Below are 18,188 nucleotides of genomic sequence, written 5' to 3'. Positions count from 1 at the left end.
AACATTTCCTGAAGTGAGCATCACTCAATAAAGTTATATTAAAATGCCAGTATGCACTTTTGGGTTTTACATCATTAATGAACACCACCTCTGTTATTAAACAATGATCCGAAAATCCCACTGGGGTTATCACACTTGATTTACCGACCTGAGATTGATGCTCAAAACAATAAAACCTATCTAACCTAGCCATAGAGATGGTGTTCTCTCTCACATGCGCCCAGGTGTACTGCCTTGTGCCTCCATGTTGACTCCGCCAAATATCACACAGTTCATGTGTTACAATGAGGCGTTTTAAAAAAGTCCTTGAAGCTATATGAGGTTCTTGGTGATTTCTATCTAAATCGCTGACTGTGCAGTTGAAATCCCCAGCAATAAATAAATAATCCTCTTTATTACATTTCTCAATGGTATTTGATAATGTCTCTAAAAAACATACCCTCTCAACTGTCACCACTGGGGCATATACATTTATCATACACATAGTGATGTTTTCATACCTTGCTCTGACTTTTAATAACCTCCCCTCAACTATCTCCTCAACCTCATAAGACAAAGGCAAAAACCCTTTTGAGAACAAAATAGCCACACCCCCACTTTTTGAGTTTTTATGACTACACACCACTGTCCCCCCCCACTCCTGTTGCCACATAACTTCATTTTCCAAATTACTATGCGTTTCTTGTAGAAAAATTATGTCACTTCCCTTTCCCCTAATTAACTCATACACCATGGCTCTTTTTTTACCATCTCTTCCCCCATTTACGTTTAAAGAAGAAATCTTAAAACTACTCATGGATGAAAAAAATATACAGAAGATGATACAGCCACCCCATCTCTTTACAGAGTTAAAACTGCAACTAAACTCTTTCATTTTCTTTCGAATTTACATCACTTATCACTCTCGTGACCACTTTCTTGAGTCTAGCAATTTCAGGGCTTTTCAACCCTCCTCCTGTAATTTTTGACATCAGAAACTTTGCTGATTCAATAAACAATTCACTTTCAGGGAAAAAATCAGTTACATTGTAATCCTGCATATATTTCTTCCCTTTTGTCACCTTCAGAAATTGACGTATCTTCTCAATTCCATATCTCCCTTCCACCCCATTTGTCTCGCTATACTGTTGTGACGCGTCAGATGACTCACTCTCGCTATCCTCCCCAGAAGAAAAATCCACCATCTCTACCACTTGTTCATCTTCAACTGATTTATCACTCTCTACCTTTCTCTTAGAACTAGACCCTTCACCCCCCCTTACATTCTTCCTTTTACTCCTCGGTATTTTGAAAACATCTGCTTCTTTTTCCATTATTTCGACCTCCTCTTGCCCTCCAATTTCATTCTCCAGCACCACCTCAGCGACGGCAGTCGCAATCTCACCACCTATTTCCCCTCCCTCTTTTTTCTGATCTACCACAATTTCCACCTTATCCACAATGCCTTCTTCTCCTACTTTTCCAACCACATCTGCCCACCTTCTCCCTTCCCCTGCACCCTTAGCATTTTCATCCCTTCGCGGTGGTGCGTTATTTGCACCAGCACTATAACTACTACCGGTCTCAGCGCGCTCATTCTCGGGACAACTGCGCACCAAATGCCCCTCTCTTCCACAACCAAAACATTTCATTGATTCAGTCGAAGCGTAAAATACATAATCAAATCCATCAATCTTAAAACTGAACGCTAAATTCAGTTCATCTACGTCCTTTTTTAAGATCATATGCACTTGCCTCCTATGAGACACGACATGTTTCAGCAACGGAGATTTGCATCCAAAAAGAACCTTCTTTATTGTAGATACGATTTGACCATGACGCGCTAACTCTCGCTCCAGCACTTCATCTCTAACAAAAGGTGGCACGTTAGAAAGTATCACTTTTTTCGCCGGATTCATAAGCGGAAATACCTGCGTCTGTGTCTCCCGCAACACCACACCCGTCTCGACTATTTTATTCACCTTTTCAATAGAATCTAAGAATATCACTACAGCGCTATTCATCCTTGAGGCTGATTTGATGCTATCATACCCAATGATAGCACCAACCGCAAGACTACATTCTTCTACTGAACAGCCGGCCGCGGCTGGAATTTTCACTCCATGCCTTCGACTAAGTTTTTCATACTCCAAACCTCCACGAGTGGCCATTTCAACCCGCCCCACCCGCTGGTTGTGCCCTCGCGACAAAAAAAAAAACAACCTCAAACTATCCCACCACCCCTATACTTTCTTAGTAATATTTAGAAAAAATACCCTTAAACCAACTAAACTAATCAATATATATATATTTACATACCAAAACCCAATAGAGTGAAAAGAAATCCAGTCGCTCTCACAATCACTCCTGCTTGACGACTCACTCCCAGCATGCACTCCGAAGAGAGAGAGAGAGAGAGAGAGAGAGAGAGAGAGAGAGAGAGAGAGAGAGAGAGAGAGAGAGAGAGAGAGAGAGAGAGAGAGAGAGAGAGAGAGAGAGAGAGAGAGAGAGAGAGAGAGAGAGAGAGAGAGAGAGAGAGAGAGAGAGAGGGGGGGGGGACGGACGGACGGACGGACGGACGGACGGAGTTGTGGGTGATGCATGAGAAGACAAATTAAATCTACTAAGCAATTTGTTGTGATACGGACTGTTTCTTTTTAGCTCAATCATTTTCTTTTGAGTCAGATCTAAAGTATGATCTGTTTTCAGAAAGACACAGGCTTATTTGCTAGCAGGGCCTCTGCTACACAGAGGATCAGGCTTATTGGCTAGCAGGGCCTCTCTCACAGAGGATCAGGCTTATTGGCTAGCAGGGCCTCTCTCACAGAGGAAATACAACTTGTTTGTGTGACTTTATTTGAGCTCACCGCCTTTTCCAGATGGGAGAATATTGAGTTTGCGGTCGAGTTAAAGACACACAGGTGTACCAACTCAAAATGAGCAATTCCATTCCATCGAGCACCATTAAAATCATGTAAAATCCATAATTTGTTTAGTTGAAGTACCTCACTGGAATATGATGGCCACTGGTGTTGTACCTTTGTGTTAATATGCATTTTCACTTTCAGAGAGTTACAGATAGGCAAGTGAGTTATACACTTTTCCTCAACTACTCTTGTATCTATCTCGTTCTGTTTTTCTTTATCTCTCGGTCTCCCTCTCTCTATCTATCTCTCGCACACACACGTATGCATGCACTCACAAACACACACACACACACACACACACAGTCTGGCTATCACAGTGGTTCATATCATATCTAGCTCCTCTCTTTTGGTACCCGGCCTATCCAGGTTGGCAGACATGTCTCTATCTGTTTATTGAAGACAGGAAACTCTGGTCAGTCAGGTTTGCGTTCTCTCTCTCAGACATCTTAATGCAGAAGTGCCATAATTAGCCTTCCATTTCGACTGAAGGGCTGAGAGTGTAGATATACACTGAGTGTACAGAACATTAGGAACACCTTCCTAATATTGAGTTGCACACCCGCCTTTTCCCTCAGAACAGCCTCAATTTGTCGATGCATGGACTCTACAAGGTGTCAAAAGCGTTCCACAGGAATGCTGGCCCATGTTGACTCCAATGCTTCCCACATTTGTGTCAAGTTGGCTGGATTTCCTTTGGGGTGGTGGACCATTCTTGATACACATGGGAAACTGTTGAGCGTGAAAAACCCAGCAGCGCTGCAGTTCTTGACACAAACCGATGAGCCTGGCACCTGCTACAATACTCCGTTTAAAGACACTTAAATCTTGTCTTTCCCATTCACCCTCTGAAGGGCACACACACACAATCCATGTATCAATTGTCTCAAGGCTTAAAAATCCTTATTCAACCTGTCTCCTCTCCTTCATCTACACTGATTGAAGTGGATTTAAGTGACATCAATAAGGGATCATAGCTTTCACCTGGATTCACCTGGTCAGTCTATGTCATGGAAAGAACCGGCGTCCTTATTGTTTTGTACACTCAGTGTATCAAGCGCACTCATTTTGACCAGAGCCCTATAGGCCCTGGTCAAAAGTAGTGCAATAATTAGGGAATAGGGTGCTAGAGTAAACAGAGTTTGAGTTGTGGCGGTGGAGACTACGTTTGAATGAAAAGCCCCAGAGGAAGCCGATACAGTCAGAGAGGAGAATGAGCGGTGGTTATCTGTGTGGTGGAGGTTTGGGATTATACAGCTAGTGAGAGGGAGATGGCACGGCCATGGCTCCATACAGACCTCCATCACTGTTCAGTGCAGAGCACAGACTGTCCACTGGGTACCAAAGACATGGGTCACATGAACACTCACTGGGGACAGAGGACGAGCAAGAGAGGGAGGAAGGAAGTGGGAGACAGAGAGGTGTCAAGGGGGAATAGAGGCAACTCAAGTTAAGTGGTATTTTAAGGACACTGAGAAACAGCCATCTGCAGAAATAGTATCCGTGTCAACAATCTGGCCTCCCAGCAATTCTGGGTACTTGCGCCATTGATTATTCAAAATGTCTTAGTAGATTGCATAGGGAGACCCCATGAGACGACATGGGACGATATCAGCTCTTGAGCATTGTACAGTAGCCTCATATGGCGTTGTAACAGTGCTGTAATAGCATTATAAATTCAGTCTTACAGTTAGGAGTGGTTTTAACTTCAGCCTTAAAGTTAGGAAAGGTTTTAATCTTCATTCTTAAAGTTAGGATTGTTTTTTCATTTTCAGTCTTAAGAGTGGGGAGGGCAAGGAGGATGTTGGTCTGTGAATGAACCAATAGCAGTTCTACTGAGCTCAGTGGGAGGTGCCAACCCCTGGACCCTCTCGAATCTAAACAGAGCAGTGGTGAGTTAGTCTGTCTAGGACTAGAAGTTAAAGTCAGCTCCCACGTGATTGGATGACAGGTCTACCAACGAAGTTCGAGCACCTAACTATTTTGGAAAAATGATATGTGACTGAGCATGTTGGCTATTATGGTGTTATTTTAATACTTTTCCCCCCCATGACTGTGTATACTGTACATGCTGCAATGGGGATTAATAAAGTATTTCATATCTTATGCCAAAAAGCAGATCAACGCCGATGAAACTAGAGACGACAATTCTACACGTTTACATATCCTATCTCCCCTATAGTTTTGTTTGACTTTGTCCTAGTTATTGCCCTACTACAAACACTCAAGAGTAACAAAAATGACCTCGTTACTGGAATGTGTGTGAAAGTGTCGACATGTACGGGAATCTTTTTACGACAGGAACGTGCACAAAGTGAAGCAGATACACTCAGGGGCCAAAAGTTGAGAGCCCAAACGTTTCCTGTGTGTGTGTGTCGGATTGTGTGTGAAAAATGTGACCGGGCTGCATTGTGAGAGCATTAATAGGTGTTTTTCATTGAGCTAAAAGAACCAGCATGGAAAAGACCTTGTCGGATAGATCAGCAATCAGCTTCCTCTCAATGTAGAAATCAGCCTCTCTGTACGCTGTCAGACGCGGCAGGTGACCTCCAGACTGCCTGTCTCAAATGGCACCCTCAAAGGGCCCGTCAAAAGCCCTGATCAAAAGTAGTGCACAATATCAGGAATAGGGTGAGATTTGGGACGCGCTCCGTACACTACCCGTCCTGTCCAGAGCATGGCAGAACCCTGGCAGGGTGGCAGGGGCCCTTTGACCGGCTGCTCATGGGAAGGAGGTAGGTACTGTAATGAGTTCTAGTGACGGACGTGGCAGGAATCAGACGGTCTAAAAACTAGGCGACTGACGAGAATGCGAAGAACCTCCACGTGCTAAGAGAGTGAGTCCATGGCGACAAACAGGGGAGGGAGATATGGATCATGTGGATGTGTCCGTCAGACGGTGGTCTTGAACAGAATCCTCTTCCAGAAGGTACAGGCAAAAAAAAGATCCGTATACCTTTGGATTGGGTTTCGACAGCCGATAGTCCAGATCTTATGCTCAACATTTTCAACACGTAAGAATGGACATTGTGCATATCATCAGGGGAGTACAGATTGTCGTGTTCATAGTGATGCCCTATGTGGGCTCTGCTGTCGTAGCACACTGCAGCTCTTTGTTTCATGGTAATGGATAAGTCATACCAGAAGAGTGGGAGAAGTGCCTGATACATTCCTCCATAAATGACTACGGGATGTGTCCCGAATGGCAACCTATTCCCTATATAGTGCACTATTTTTTTTAAACTATATCGGGAGTAGATGGCGCCATTTGGGACCATGTACATGGAGCAACTGGAGACGACAAAAGCACGGGTCTATCATTTACTTAGCAGTGGCAAATGGGAGAGAGGACATTCTTTAGATACTTGCCTGTAGACACATTTCACTTTTTGCCACCTCTGAAGACTTTCTCAGAGTACGTGGTCATGTTCCGTCTGGGTGTTCACAATAGGGTCTGTTTGGTTGAGTGAGTGAGTGAGTTAATGAGTGAGTGAGTGAGTATAGTGTAAGTTTTCATTGTTTGAAATTGACTGGTTGGGTGGTTTAGGTAATAGGTACCAACTTACCGTACATGTATACTACAGGGATTCTGGCTAACTGGTCTGGGTCATTTTCTATCTGGCTATTTGTTCAGAGTATAGAGTGGCAGGTTGGTTGAGTGTCTGGAATTTGAGAAGCAGAAACTGGTTCAGGTACCGACATACCTGCTCTTTCCATGACATACACTGACCAGGTGAATCCAGGTAAAAGCTATGATCCCTTATTGATGTCACTTGTTAAAATCCACTTCCATCAGTGTAGGATTTTTATGCCTTGAGACAATTGAGACATGAATTGTGAATGTGTGCCATTCAGAGGGTGAAAGGGCAAGACAAAAGATTTAGAGTGCCTTTAAACAGGGTGTTGTAGTAGGTGCCAGGCGCACTGGTTTGTGTCAAGAAGTGCAACACTGCTGGGTTTTTCACGCTCAACAGTTTCCCGTGTGTGTCAAGAATGGTCCACCACCCAAAGGACATCCAGCCAACTTGACACAACTGTGGGAAGCATTGGAGTCAACATGGGCCAGCATTCCTGTGTAACGCTTTAGACACCTTGTAGAGTCCATGTCCCGACGAATTGAGGCTGTTCTGAGGGCAAAAGGGGGGATGCAACTCATTGAGGAAGGTGTTCTTAATGTTTTGTACACTCAGTGTATAATTACCTGTCCATACTATGCTATAGGGATTCTGGGTCAACGGTTTGATGGCTGTCTGGGAGTAAGCGGGTGGCAGTTCCACTTCTCTCCATTTGTTTGACATGATCTTTTATCTGGCTCAGCTTTGTGTGCTCAGACACACACACACTCACACACACTCACACACACAAGTCCCAAAATGTTGGGTATATGTTTGCAGTCCTTTTTAGCAAACATATACGTTTCAAGTCAACAGTACACTCACACATTTAGACAAATCTAAATATGGAGATTCATTATTTTTGATTTCCATCACCCTTATTATACTGCTTGAGCAGGTCAGCGTTGTTAGGTTATGCATATGTGTGGCATATATTACAAAACCATTTTCATGACTGTACTTATGATGGCAGCTGAGCAAAGATAAGTTGAGAGCCTTGTGTGATGAATATAGACTGTCCGTAATCCAGAAGTAGGACACGTTCCTGGTTACATCTCTCTTTTGACGAAAGTAGTGCACTATAAAGGGATTAGGGTGCCATTTGGACACAAGCCTGTCACTGTCGGGTTCCCTATGAGATCAGAGGGAATGGCTTAGTAGGAGTCAGCTCATATAAGACATACTGCAGTGACAAAGACCAGAGAGGGCCATGCGTGTGTCTGCGCGCGTGCGTGTATGTGTGATAGAGAGTGGGTCAGACACCTGTTGGGCAGGGGCCCACTCTCTAACTGAACGATGCCAGTAACTTATTTTAGATGGCTATAGAGAGGAGGCAACTTGCACACGCGTGCAAACTCTCTCTCCCTCTCACGTGCACATGCACACATACCCAACCTTACACAAATAAGCAGTCAGTGAGTGGTTGGCCTGAGGCAGAGAAGAGGTGCTTGCTGTCCCTCCTGTGTCCTAGAATGCAGTTTGTTTTCTAAATCCCTACTGGTCTCCCCTGTGGTTCTGGGCGGATCTCTAGGCCCTTTTTCACGTGAGCCCTGTCTGCAATTTGGAAGTCAACAGTTGCCTGTGTTGTTTTTCTATTTCTCCCGACCCGTTTTCCTCGCTCCCAGTGTGTTGATAAAATGGAAGAAGGGAGAGGAGGACTTGAAGAGACAGGCGAGGAGGATGTATTCTATTCTATTCTAGAATGTTCAAGTCTTGTGGAAGGTAAGGAACCTGAAACTGAAATAGAATTGGCTGATTTAACGTTTATTGTAGTGTTCGGTGTAGATACAGTAGCTAAGTAATTTGGGAGTTAAAAATAGGCCTGTGAGTACATCAGCCATGTTGCAACACTCAACTAGAGTAAGGGTAAGGGCAGCGGGATATCTTGCATTACCCGTCCCGCGGCACGGTTTGCTGGTATGTTCCTACCTCCATTACACCCCCATTAACAGTGCTTAACTGATTGAGACAGAGTTTACAGTGAGTTGTGTAGGTGGATATATCCACGTGAATGCAACGTTACCAGTTCGGTTGGTGTTCAAGATTTAATGTCGCAAGTACAGTGAAATGCCTTTCTTGCAAGCTCTAACCCCAACAACACAGTAAATCAATAACAAAGGAATACAAAAAAATTAGCAAGGTAGAATAAAAACACACACTATATAAAAGAAGAAATAAGAGGAACGCGATAAAGTAAGTAAGCATACTATATGCAGGGTCAATTCCTGTACCATTTTTACAATGTGTAGGGATACTGGATCGATAGAGGTAGATACAGTGCTTTCGGAAAGTATTCAGACCCCTTGACTTTCTCCACATTTTGTTATGTTACAGCCTTATTCTACAATGGATTAAAAAAATAAAAAACAAATGATGGGGTATTCTGTGTAGATTGATGAGAAAAATAAATGATTGAATCAATTTTAGAATAAGGCTGTAACGTAACAAAATGAAGTCAAGGGGTCTGGATACTTAGTAGCAGCAGCGTATATGAGGGTTGCATGTGAGTGGGGGTGTGTAGAGTCAAACTCTTGGATCTCTACTCCAGAGACGACATCCTCTCAATGAAATACAAAAGGTCTCCAAAATACCGCTGTAATGGTTTTCTTTAATCTTTTATCACTTACGGTTCATTCAACAAGTCCAAATAGTTATTGCCATTTCCCCTCCACTGAAGTATTTCCTGCTCATTCAAACAAGAGTTTCAAGTTCAATGAGTCATAATTCGGGACGTGACTTTTAGCAAGGCACTTATTAACAGAACACTTTAGTGTATTTTTAGACATAGAAATAGTGATGTGTGTGTTAGCAAATTATGAAGTAAGTGGTCACACTGGGTGAGAGTAATCAACAGACCAGTAAACACCATGCGATAAGTAACACTACTGTGTGTGGGAGCGAAGCAGAGCGACTGAAACACAACGCTGGAACCGAAAGTCGTGTTACACCCATGTGCTTTTGTTTGGTGAGGGAGGGAACATAACACAGCGATGATGATATACTGTGGCTGGACGCTTTTCACGTGACTGCCGTTGAGCTTGGAGATGGTGCTGCAGGTGTTATTGAGAGAGCTGGTGTCATGGAGAGAGGGCATCTTGTAGACGTTTCTCTTTGCATTCCCGACATTCGTGCCTTTCTGTTACCACCGTCAGTGTGTTTTGTGAGAAGCCTCGTCTCTTCAATGCCTGCGTTGGTATGGCCCCGTTGTAAAGCCTGAGGAATCTCCCATTTCAAGACTCTGTGAACAGATTGTTTCCCCATTGAGCTGATCAAGCACCGCTTTACAATGATTTTGAAGAATTTCCTAATTGAAAAAGAAAAATAACATATGAAGGCCAATCTGGGATTCAAACAACAACATCCTGCCACTTTGATTTTCATGTACCAATCCCAGATTGCCCCGTTAAACTGAAGCAGTGAAAAATACCGGTTGAAATGCCCACTTTCTAATCTCCTCTGCTGTGTGCTTGACCTAGAAAGAGACGAATCCTGAGGTAACCTCCCCAGCCAGAGCCAGACCCTTATATTTCCCCATTAGCCTTTGAAAAGTACACATTACGGCTGGACCTGCAGTCTAGAGAAACAAGCCAACAGATCAGCATGCTTTATTACTCTCGCCCTGTGTTTTCACACTCCACCGCGCTTCTCTCCTCCTCTCTTATCCTCCACGCCCCAGCTCAACGCAGAACCAACAGCCTGGAAGAATTACAGCACGGGGAAAAAGAGTCTGTCAGCACACGGCCCCATGGGATAGCTCTCAGTCTCCCAGCAAGCCCCTCACTGTCACAAACACACTGGCTGCATCCCAAATGGCATATTCCCTATATAGCACACTGTAGTAGTGAAATAGTAATCGAAAGTAGTGATTTGTAGTGTTATGGCCCAGTCCCAAGGAACAGATTGATTTATAACAAGATAATAGAGTGTTTACAGCTTGAACTAAAGGAAATGTTTCTCATTCTTTCTTTAGTGATGCTTCAGCGCTTTTGTATCATTTCAGCCAGTAGTTTTGAAAGGAGTCCTCATGAGCCAAAACGGGCCACTGAAATTGTGCACAATTATATTCTACAACATCCTTGCAATTGTCACGTCCTGACCATAGTTCTTGTGTGTTTTGCTTGTTTAGTGTTGGTCAGGACGTGAGCTGGGTGGGCATTCTATGTTGTGTGTCTAGTTTGTCTGTTTCTGTGTTCAGCCTAATATGGCTCTCAATCAGAGGCAGCTGTCAATCGTTGTCCCTGATTGAGAATCATATATAGGTGGCTTGTTTTGTGTTGGGGATTGTGGGTGGTTGTCTTCTGTCTTTGTGTTCTGCACCAGATAGGACTGTCTCGGTTTTCACATTTGTTATTTTGTATTTTGTATAGTGTTCACGTTATCGTCTCTTCTTTATTAAATCATGTTGAACACTAGCCGCGCTGCATTTTGGTCCTCTCCTTCACCCCAGGAAGAAAGCCGTTACAGCAATGCATTTTTCTTTAAATTGCAATTCGTATGATATGTTACGAATTGAATTTGTACAATATGTTATGAATTTGTAAGTGTATAAGATCCCGGGCTGCCTCTTTAAGATTGAATATCATGTTGATATATTGGGTAGTTAACAGTATGTTGATGTGTTAAAATGAAGTTGAATGGTTTTCAATATTTATGTTTTTAACTAGACATGTGGTTTCTGTTTTTCCTGGAAGTTCATGATGTATCAAAGTTCACAGTTGAGAGGGAGACAGGACATCCCTTTAGAGAATGGTGTTATTCCAAGTCAAGATGGCCGCCGTTTTTCAAACATCCTAATGTGCTACTGGAAGGAATAACATTTCCTCCTGAAAATATTGACTTTGACGTACGAATGTCTGTCGTCAGTGACTTCTGTTCTCTGTGATGATCACATTTCCCAATTCTCTGGATAACGGTCCGTCTCTCTCCTAGACATATTTTGAATATTTGCCCAGGCTTTTGAAAGTGGGCAGAGTTTAAAGTGAACAGCTGCTTCAGTTTGATGTTTTCATCACTGTTATTGTTTCTGTCACATGAAATCTGGAGTTCCGATCGCTGAAATAAGCAACAACATGACTATGTGATGAGATGGGGGGGTGCATCCTGAATGGTATCCTATTCCCTTTATAGTGCACTACTTTGGACCAAGGTTGGGCACTATATAGGGAATAGCGTGTGATTTGGGACACACATGGGGACTAGTCTGCAGTACTGGATGCTTCCTATCCTGGAAGATATCAATATCCCACTTTATGATTTTATGATAATTCATGCAATGAAACTGGAAAGTTGTTTCCTGTGGCTAGATTTATTGAAAATTCCCAACAGATAACAGAACAATGCTTCTCATAATTTTCTTGGATGCTTAGTTCTCTGCTGATGCTGTCATTGAGTAGAGAACCAATGATCTTTTCATCTTGAGCCCCAGATGGAACTGTGTATACTAAACAAGAGCGGTCGGCTATGTCAGTACATGTCCATTCGGGACATGTATCGTCCGAGGGTGAATAATCTGCAAATATTTTGTTCCTTTGCCCCAGGCAAGCTCAATCAAATGGCAGATAAAGCATTTGGTCTAATTTCAAATAGTAATTGAACCCAGGTCTGATCTGTAGATACATAATTTTTGGTCTAGAGCCTCTACAGGATCAGTGTCCCCCCCGCGGGACGGTTGAGCTAATGTGTGCGAATGTGATTAGCATAACGTTGTAAGTAACAAAAACATTTCCCAGGACATAGACATGTCTTATATGGGCAGAAATCTTTAATTCTTTATAATCTAACTGCACTGTCCAATTTACAGTAGCAATTACAGTGGAAAAAATATCATGCTATTGTTTGAGGAGAGTGCACAACAACAAAAAACATTTTATCACGGCAACTGGTTTGATACATTCACCTCTGAAGGTAAATAATGTACTTGCATTCAGTAATCTTGCTCTGATTTGTCATCCTGAGGGTCCCAGAGATGAAATGGAGCATAGTTTTGTTTGATGTAGGAACTGGGCTCTACAGTTTGAACCTCTGCTGTTTGAACCCCTCCCAGTCTGGCTGGTGCACTGGTGTTTAGGGTTAGGTCTTTGACTTAGACTATAGTTTTATAGTCATGTGTATGCCCTAAAGGTTTGTCAATGCACCTAAGGACACGCACACACACACACACACACACACACACACACACACACACACACACACACACACACACACACACACACACACACACACACACACACACATAGTGTGAGAATAAACAGTAAAAGAATACTGTCCCAGTTTGTATAAAATAAAAACAAAAGGCTAACTACTTCCAAAACTAAGCTACTAAAACGCTACTAAAACTAAGTGCTCAGATGCATATGACTTCCAGTGGATCAACATTGCTGCTCAGGGGTTGAGTAGAGCTGAAGGATGGGACTAAAAACTAACCAAATATAACTATTGTAAACTATACTGTGTCCGTAAAATGTATATAGTATGTACAGTGCATTCGGAAAGTATTCAGACCCCTTGACTTTTTCCACATTTTGTTAAGTTACAGCCTTATTCTAAAATGTATTACATAGTTTTTTTCCCTCATCAATTTACACACAATGCCCCATAATGACAAAGCAACATTTTTTAAATTTAATTTTAGCAAATGTATAAAAAATAAAAACTCACACATTTGTTTTTTTCCTGCATAGTACATTCTTTGGTGCCACTTCCCTGCCCACTGCCACACCCACCTCCTAAGCCCCTTTTTGGCCCAGGAGAAACCATGCACACACACACCGTAAGAATAGTGCCACAGTACCTGTTTGTTGACCCAACCTCTCTCCCTCTCTCTCCAGAGCAAACCAAAAGCAACCTAAAGGTGACCTCCCCGGAGGACTCCGAGCACCTGAGCAGGAGGCAGGGCCCCCCGGATGGGACCCGGGCCCAGGACCCCAAAGGTAACAGCAGCCGCAACGTCCCCCGCAGGCACACATTAGGGGGGGCACGCAGCTCCCGAGAGATCCTGGCCATGCAGCCCTCGGACATGGACAAAAAGAGGGAGGCCTTCCTGGAGCACCTGAAGCAGAAGTACCCTCACCACGCCTCAGCCATCATGGGCCACCAGGAGAGGCTCCGGGAACAGGTTAGTGACGAACAGGTTAGTGACAGTGGAGATATTTCATTACATATTTTATACTTGCGTTTCCTACTGGCGGTCTAAGCCACTGCCACCAGAATACAGTTACCAGTGAAAGCGTGGGACGGAATCCGACCCACTGCTATTCTAGCACACCCTCATCTCTTCCTACCTTTACTGCCAGTCTTTCACTTGGGATCTATTGTGACACTTTTCCTAGTTAATCAACTTCTTTGGTCCAAATTATCGATGAATGTGAGACTACTCTTTTACACCTGGGGTGTTACAAGTAATTTGTATTTGTCTTGTTTGGGTCAGGTGACAGTGCAATTGCAACACTATTTCTCCCTGTTTTGCCACAAGTCCTTTCCATAAATCATGTTGTCGCCTTTTTTTCTCCTTAGTCTGCTCCAAAATTATACATGTTTTTTTGTATTTTGTCTTGTGCAGAAGAGGTAAGCATTAGGCTCCGTACTGTGTCGGTTTCCCAGACACAGATTAAAGCTAGTCTTGGACTAAGAAACATGGTCAATGGAGAATCTAGTTTTTTAGTACAGGACTCAAATTAATCTCTATCTGGGAAACTGGCCCCCAGTGTTCACATTCAATATTTCACAAACTCTACATCTACCATTAGCTGCTTATTGCATGTTGGTCATTCATTAATAATGACCGCTAAATAACCATAGATTCATCATCAGAGTCCTCTGCTCACACACAAAAACAGACAGAGTCTTTAGTCTTTAGACGGCTCCCTGTTTCATCTATTGCTGCTCATTGGACCCTATGATCACTCTGCGACACAGCTGATGCCATTTTGTTTATCTGTCGGCCCCAGCCTCAAACTCAGGCCCTGTGTTTAGCTAACTGAACTCTCTGCCCGTTCATCGCCATTTACCCGTTGTTGTTGTTGTCTTAGCTGTTTACCTGTTGTTGTTGTTGTCTTAGCTGTTTACCTGTTGTTGTTGTTGTCTTAGCTGTTTACCCGTTGTTGTTGTTGTCTTAGCTGTTTACCTGTTGTTGTTGTTGTCTTAGCTGTTTACCTGTTGTTGTTGTTGTCTTAGCTGTTTACCTGTTGTTGTCTCACCCGTTGTTGTTGTTGTCTTAGCTGTTTACCCGTTGTTGTTGTTGTCTTAGCTGTTTACCTGTTGTTGTCTCACCCGTTGTTGTCTTAGCTCTCCCAATCAACACCTGTGATTGCTTTATGCCTTTCTCTAATGTCAATATGCCTTGTATACTGTTGTTTAGGGCAGCTCCCATTGTTTTATTTTACTGCAGAGCCCGTAGTCCTGCTCAACATGCCTCAGATAGCCCCCTCAGATAGCCCCCACCCCCCACACATGCAGAGACCGCACCTAGCTTAACTGGCGCCTCCAGAGATGCAACCTCTCTCATCATCACTCGATGCCTAGATTTACCCCCACTGTACTCACACTATACCATACCCTTGTCTGTACACTATGCCCTGAATCTATCCTACAACACCCAGAAATCTGCTCCTTTTATTCTCTGTTCAAAACGCACTAGACAACCAGTTCTTATAGCCTTTAGCCGTACCCTCATCCTACTCCTCCTCTGTTCCTCTGGTGATGTAGAGGTTAACCCAGGCCCTGCAGCCCCCAGCACCACTCCCATTGCCCAGGCGCTCTCATGTGTTGACTTCTGCAACCGTAAAAGCCTTGGGTTCATGCATGTTAACATCAGAAGCCTCCTCCCTAAGTTTGCTTTATTCACTGCTTTAGCACACTCCGCCAACCCTGATGTCCTAGCCGTGTCTGAATCCTGGCTTAGGAAGGCCACCAAATATTCTGAAATTTCCATCCCCAATTACAACATTTTCCATCAAGACAGAACTGCTAAAGGGGCCGGAATTGCAATCTACTGTAGAGATAGCCTACAGAGTTCTGTCATGCTATCCAGGTCTATGCCCAAACAGTTTGAGCTTCTACTTTTAATTATCCATCTCTCCAGAAATAAGTCCCTCACTGTTGCCGCTTGTTATAGACCCCCCTCAGCTCCCAGCTGTGCCCTGGACACCATATGTGAATTGATTGCCCCCCCATCTATCGTCAGAGTTTGTACTGCTAGGTGACCTAAATTGGGATATGCTTAACACCCCGGCTGTCCTACAATCTAAGCTAGATGCTCTCAATCTCACACAAATTATCAAGGAACCTACCAGGTACAACCCCAAATCCGTAAACATGGGCACCCTCATAGATATCATATTGCCCTCTAAATACACCTCTGCTGTTTTCAACCAGGATCTCAGCAATCACTGCCTCATTGCCTGCGATGTGACCACCCCTCATCACTGTCAAACGCTCCCTTAAACACTTCTGCGAGCAGGCCTTTCTAATCGACCTGGCCCGGGTATCCTGGAAGGATATTGACCTTATCCCGTCAGTAGAGGATGCCTGGTTGTTCTTTAAAAGTGCTTTCCTCGCCATCTTAAATAAGCAAGCCCCTTTCAAAAAATTTAGAACTAAGAACAGATATAGCCCTTCGTTCACTCCAGACTTGACTGCTCTTGACCAGCACAAAAACACCCTGTGGCGTACTGCACTAGCATTGAATAGTCCCCGTGATATGCAACTTTTCAGGGAAGTCAGGAACCAATACACACCGTCAGTTAGGAAAGCAAAGGCTAGATTTTTCAAACAGAAATTTGCATCCTGCAGCACTAATTCCAAAAAGTTTTGGGACGCTGTAAAGTCCATGGAGAATAAGAGTATCTCCTCCCAGCTGCCCACTGCACTGAGACTAGGAAACACTGTCACCACTGATAAATCCACGATAATCAAGAATTTCAATAGGCATTTCTCTACGGCTGAGAGTGTGGTAGCCCTTTGTGACTCAGATTGAGTCTTTAGACCAGGTGTGGTAGTCCTTTCCTGCTGTCATTGACCAAAAGCACACTCTTTAGACTCATGGGTGGAATATTATTAATATTTGTCACAATTCCATAATTTTACGACATAATGTTTTTATTTTCATGTCAATTTTCTTTTTTTTTTGAAAATTTTTCAGGCTTTTGTGATGTATAATAAAATAAAATAATAAAAATAAGTGTAATATTGGGATGCAAACTCAAAATTGAATACATTTCAATTCTATATCTGACATGGTACAGGTGTCTTCTTTTTTAAGGCCATAACCATGTGTGTCAGGTTAATACTTGTGTTTCAAAGTAGATTTGTTTAAGACTACCAAGAGACACTCTGTGTGACCCTGATTCAGCCCACTGCAGTAAAAGGTTCAACATTTTACCCGCAAGCTCATTCAATATGGCCTGCGGGGTGTTTGAGTAAAAACAAAAAGTGTATAAAGTATATATACAGTGGGGCAAAAAAGTATTTAGTCAGCCACCAATTGTGCAAGTTCTCCCACTTAAAAAGATGAGAGAGGCCTGTAATTTTCATCATAGGTACACTTCAACTATGACAGACAAAATTAGAAAAAAAAATCCAGAAAATCACATTGTAGGATTTTTAATTAATTTATTTGCAAATTATGGTGGAAAATAAGTATTTGGTCACCTACAAACAAGCAAGATTTCTGGCTCTCACAGACCTGTAACTTCTTCTTTAAGAGGCTCCTCTGTCCTCCACTCATTACCTGTATTAATGGCACCTGTTTGAACTTGTTATCAATATAAAAGACACCTGTCCACAACCTCAAACAGTCACACTCCAAACTCCACTATGGCCAAGACCAAAGAGCTGTCAAAGGACACCAGAAACAAAATTGTAGACCTGCACCAGGCTGGGAAGACTGAATCTGCAATAGGTAAGCAGCTTGGTTTGAAGAAATCAACTGTGGGAGCAATTATTAGGAAATGGAAGACATACAAGACCACTGATAATCTCCCTCGATCTGGGGCTCCACGCAAGATCTCACCCCGTGGGGTCAAAATGATCACAAGAACGGTGAGCAAAAATCCCAGAACCACACGGGGGGACCTAGTGAATGACCTGCAGAGAGCTGGGACCAAAGTAACAAAGCCTACCATCAGTAACACACTACGCTGCCAGGGACTCAAATCCTGCAGTGCCAGTACATGTCCAGGCCCATCTGAAGTTTGCTAGAGAGCATTTGGATGTTCCAGAAGATTGGGAGAATGTCATATGGTCAGATGAAACCAAAATATAACTTTTTGATAAAAACTCAACTCGTCGTGTTTGGAGGACAAAGAATGCTGAGTTGCATCCAAAGAACACCATACCTACTGTGAAGCATGGGGGTGGAAACATCATGCTTTGGGGCTGTTTTTCTGCAAAGGGACCAGGACGACTGATCCGTGTAAAGGAAAGAATGAATGGGGCCATGTATCGTGAGATTTTGAGTGAAAACCTCCTTCCATCAGCAAGGGCATTGAAGATGAAACGTGGCCGGGTCTTTCAGCATGACAATGATCCCAAACACACCGCCCGGGCAACGAAGGAGTGGCTTCGTAAGAAGCATTTCAAGGTCCTGGAGTGGCCTAGCCAGTCTCCAGATCTCAACCCCATAGAAAATCTTTGGAGGGAGTTGAAAGTCCGTGTTGCCCAGCAACAGCCCCAA

At 43.3% G+C, this 18,188-nt stretch overlaps 1 protein-coding gene across 9 annotated transcripts in view; it reads left to right on the top strand.

Annotated features, from left to right (window-relative positions):
* Positions 1-18,188, top strand: part of LOC120027872 (sickle tail protein homolog) — a 195,625-nt gene that overhangs the window by 81,746 nt on the left and 95,691 nt on the right. For 7 of the 9 annotated variants that reach the window (XM_038972965.1, XM_038972972.1, XM_038972967.1 and 4 more), the window contains exon 2: positions 13,345-13,646. In XM_038972965.1, coding sequence (XP_038828893.1) covers positions 13,345-13,646 — 302 coding nt within the window. Of the gene's footprint in view, positions 1-7,951; positions 8,240-13,344; positions 13,647-18,188 lie in introns of those variants that run through there. The other 2 variants (XM_038972968.1, XM_038972963.1) reach the window with 2 other exon arrangements.

The sequence above is a fragment of the Salvelinus namaycush genome, chromosome 33, assembly GCF_016432855.1.
Source record: "Salvelinus namaycush isolate Seneca chromosome 33, SaNama_1.0, whole genome shotgun sequence".
Lineage (NCBI taxonomy): Eukaryota > Metazoa > Chordata > Actinopteri > Salmoniformes > Salmonidae > Salvelinus > Salvelinus namaycush.
The sequence above is the reverse complement of the archived record's forward strand: the minus strand, read 5'-3'. Positions and strand labels throughout refer to the sequence as shown.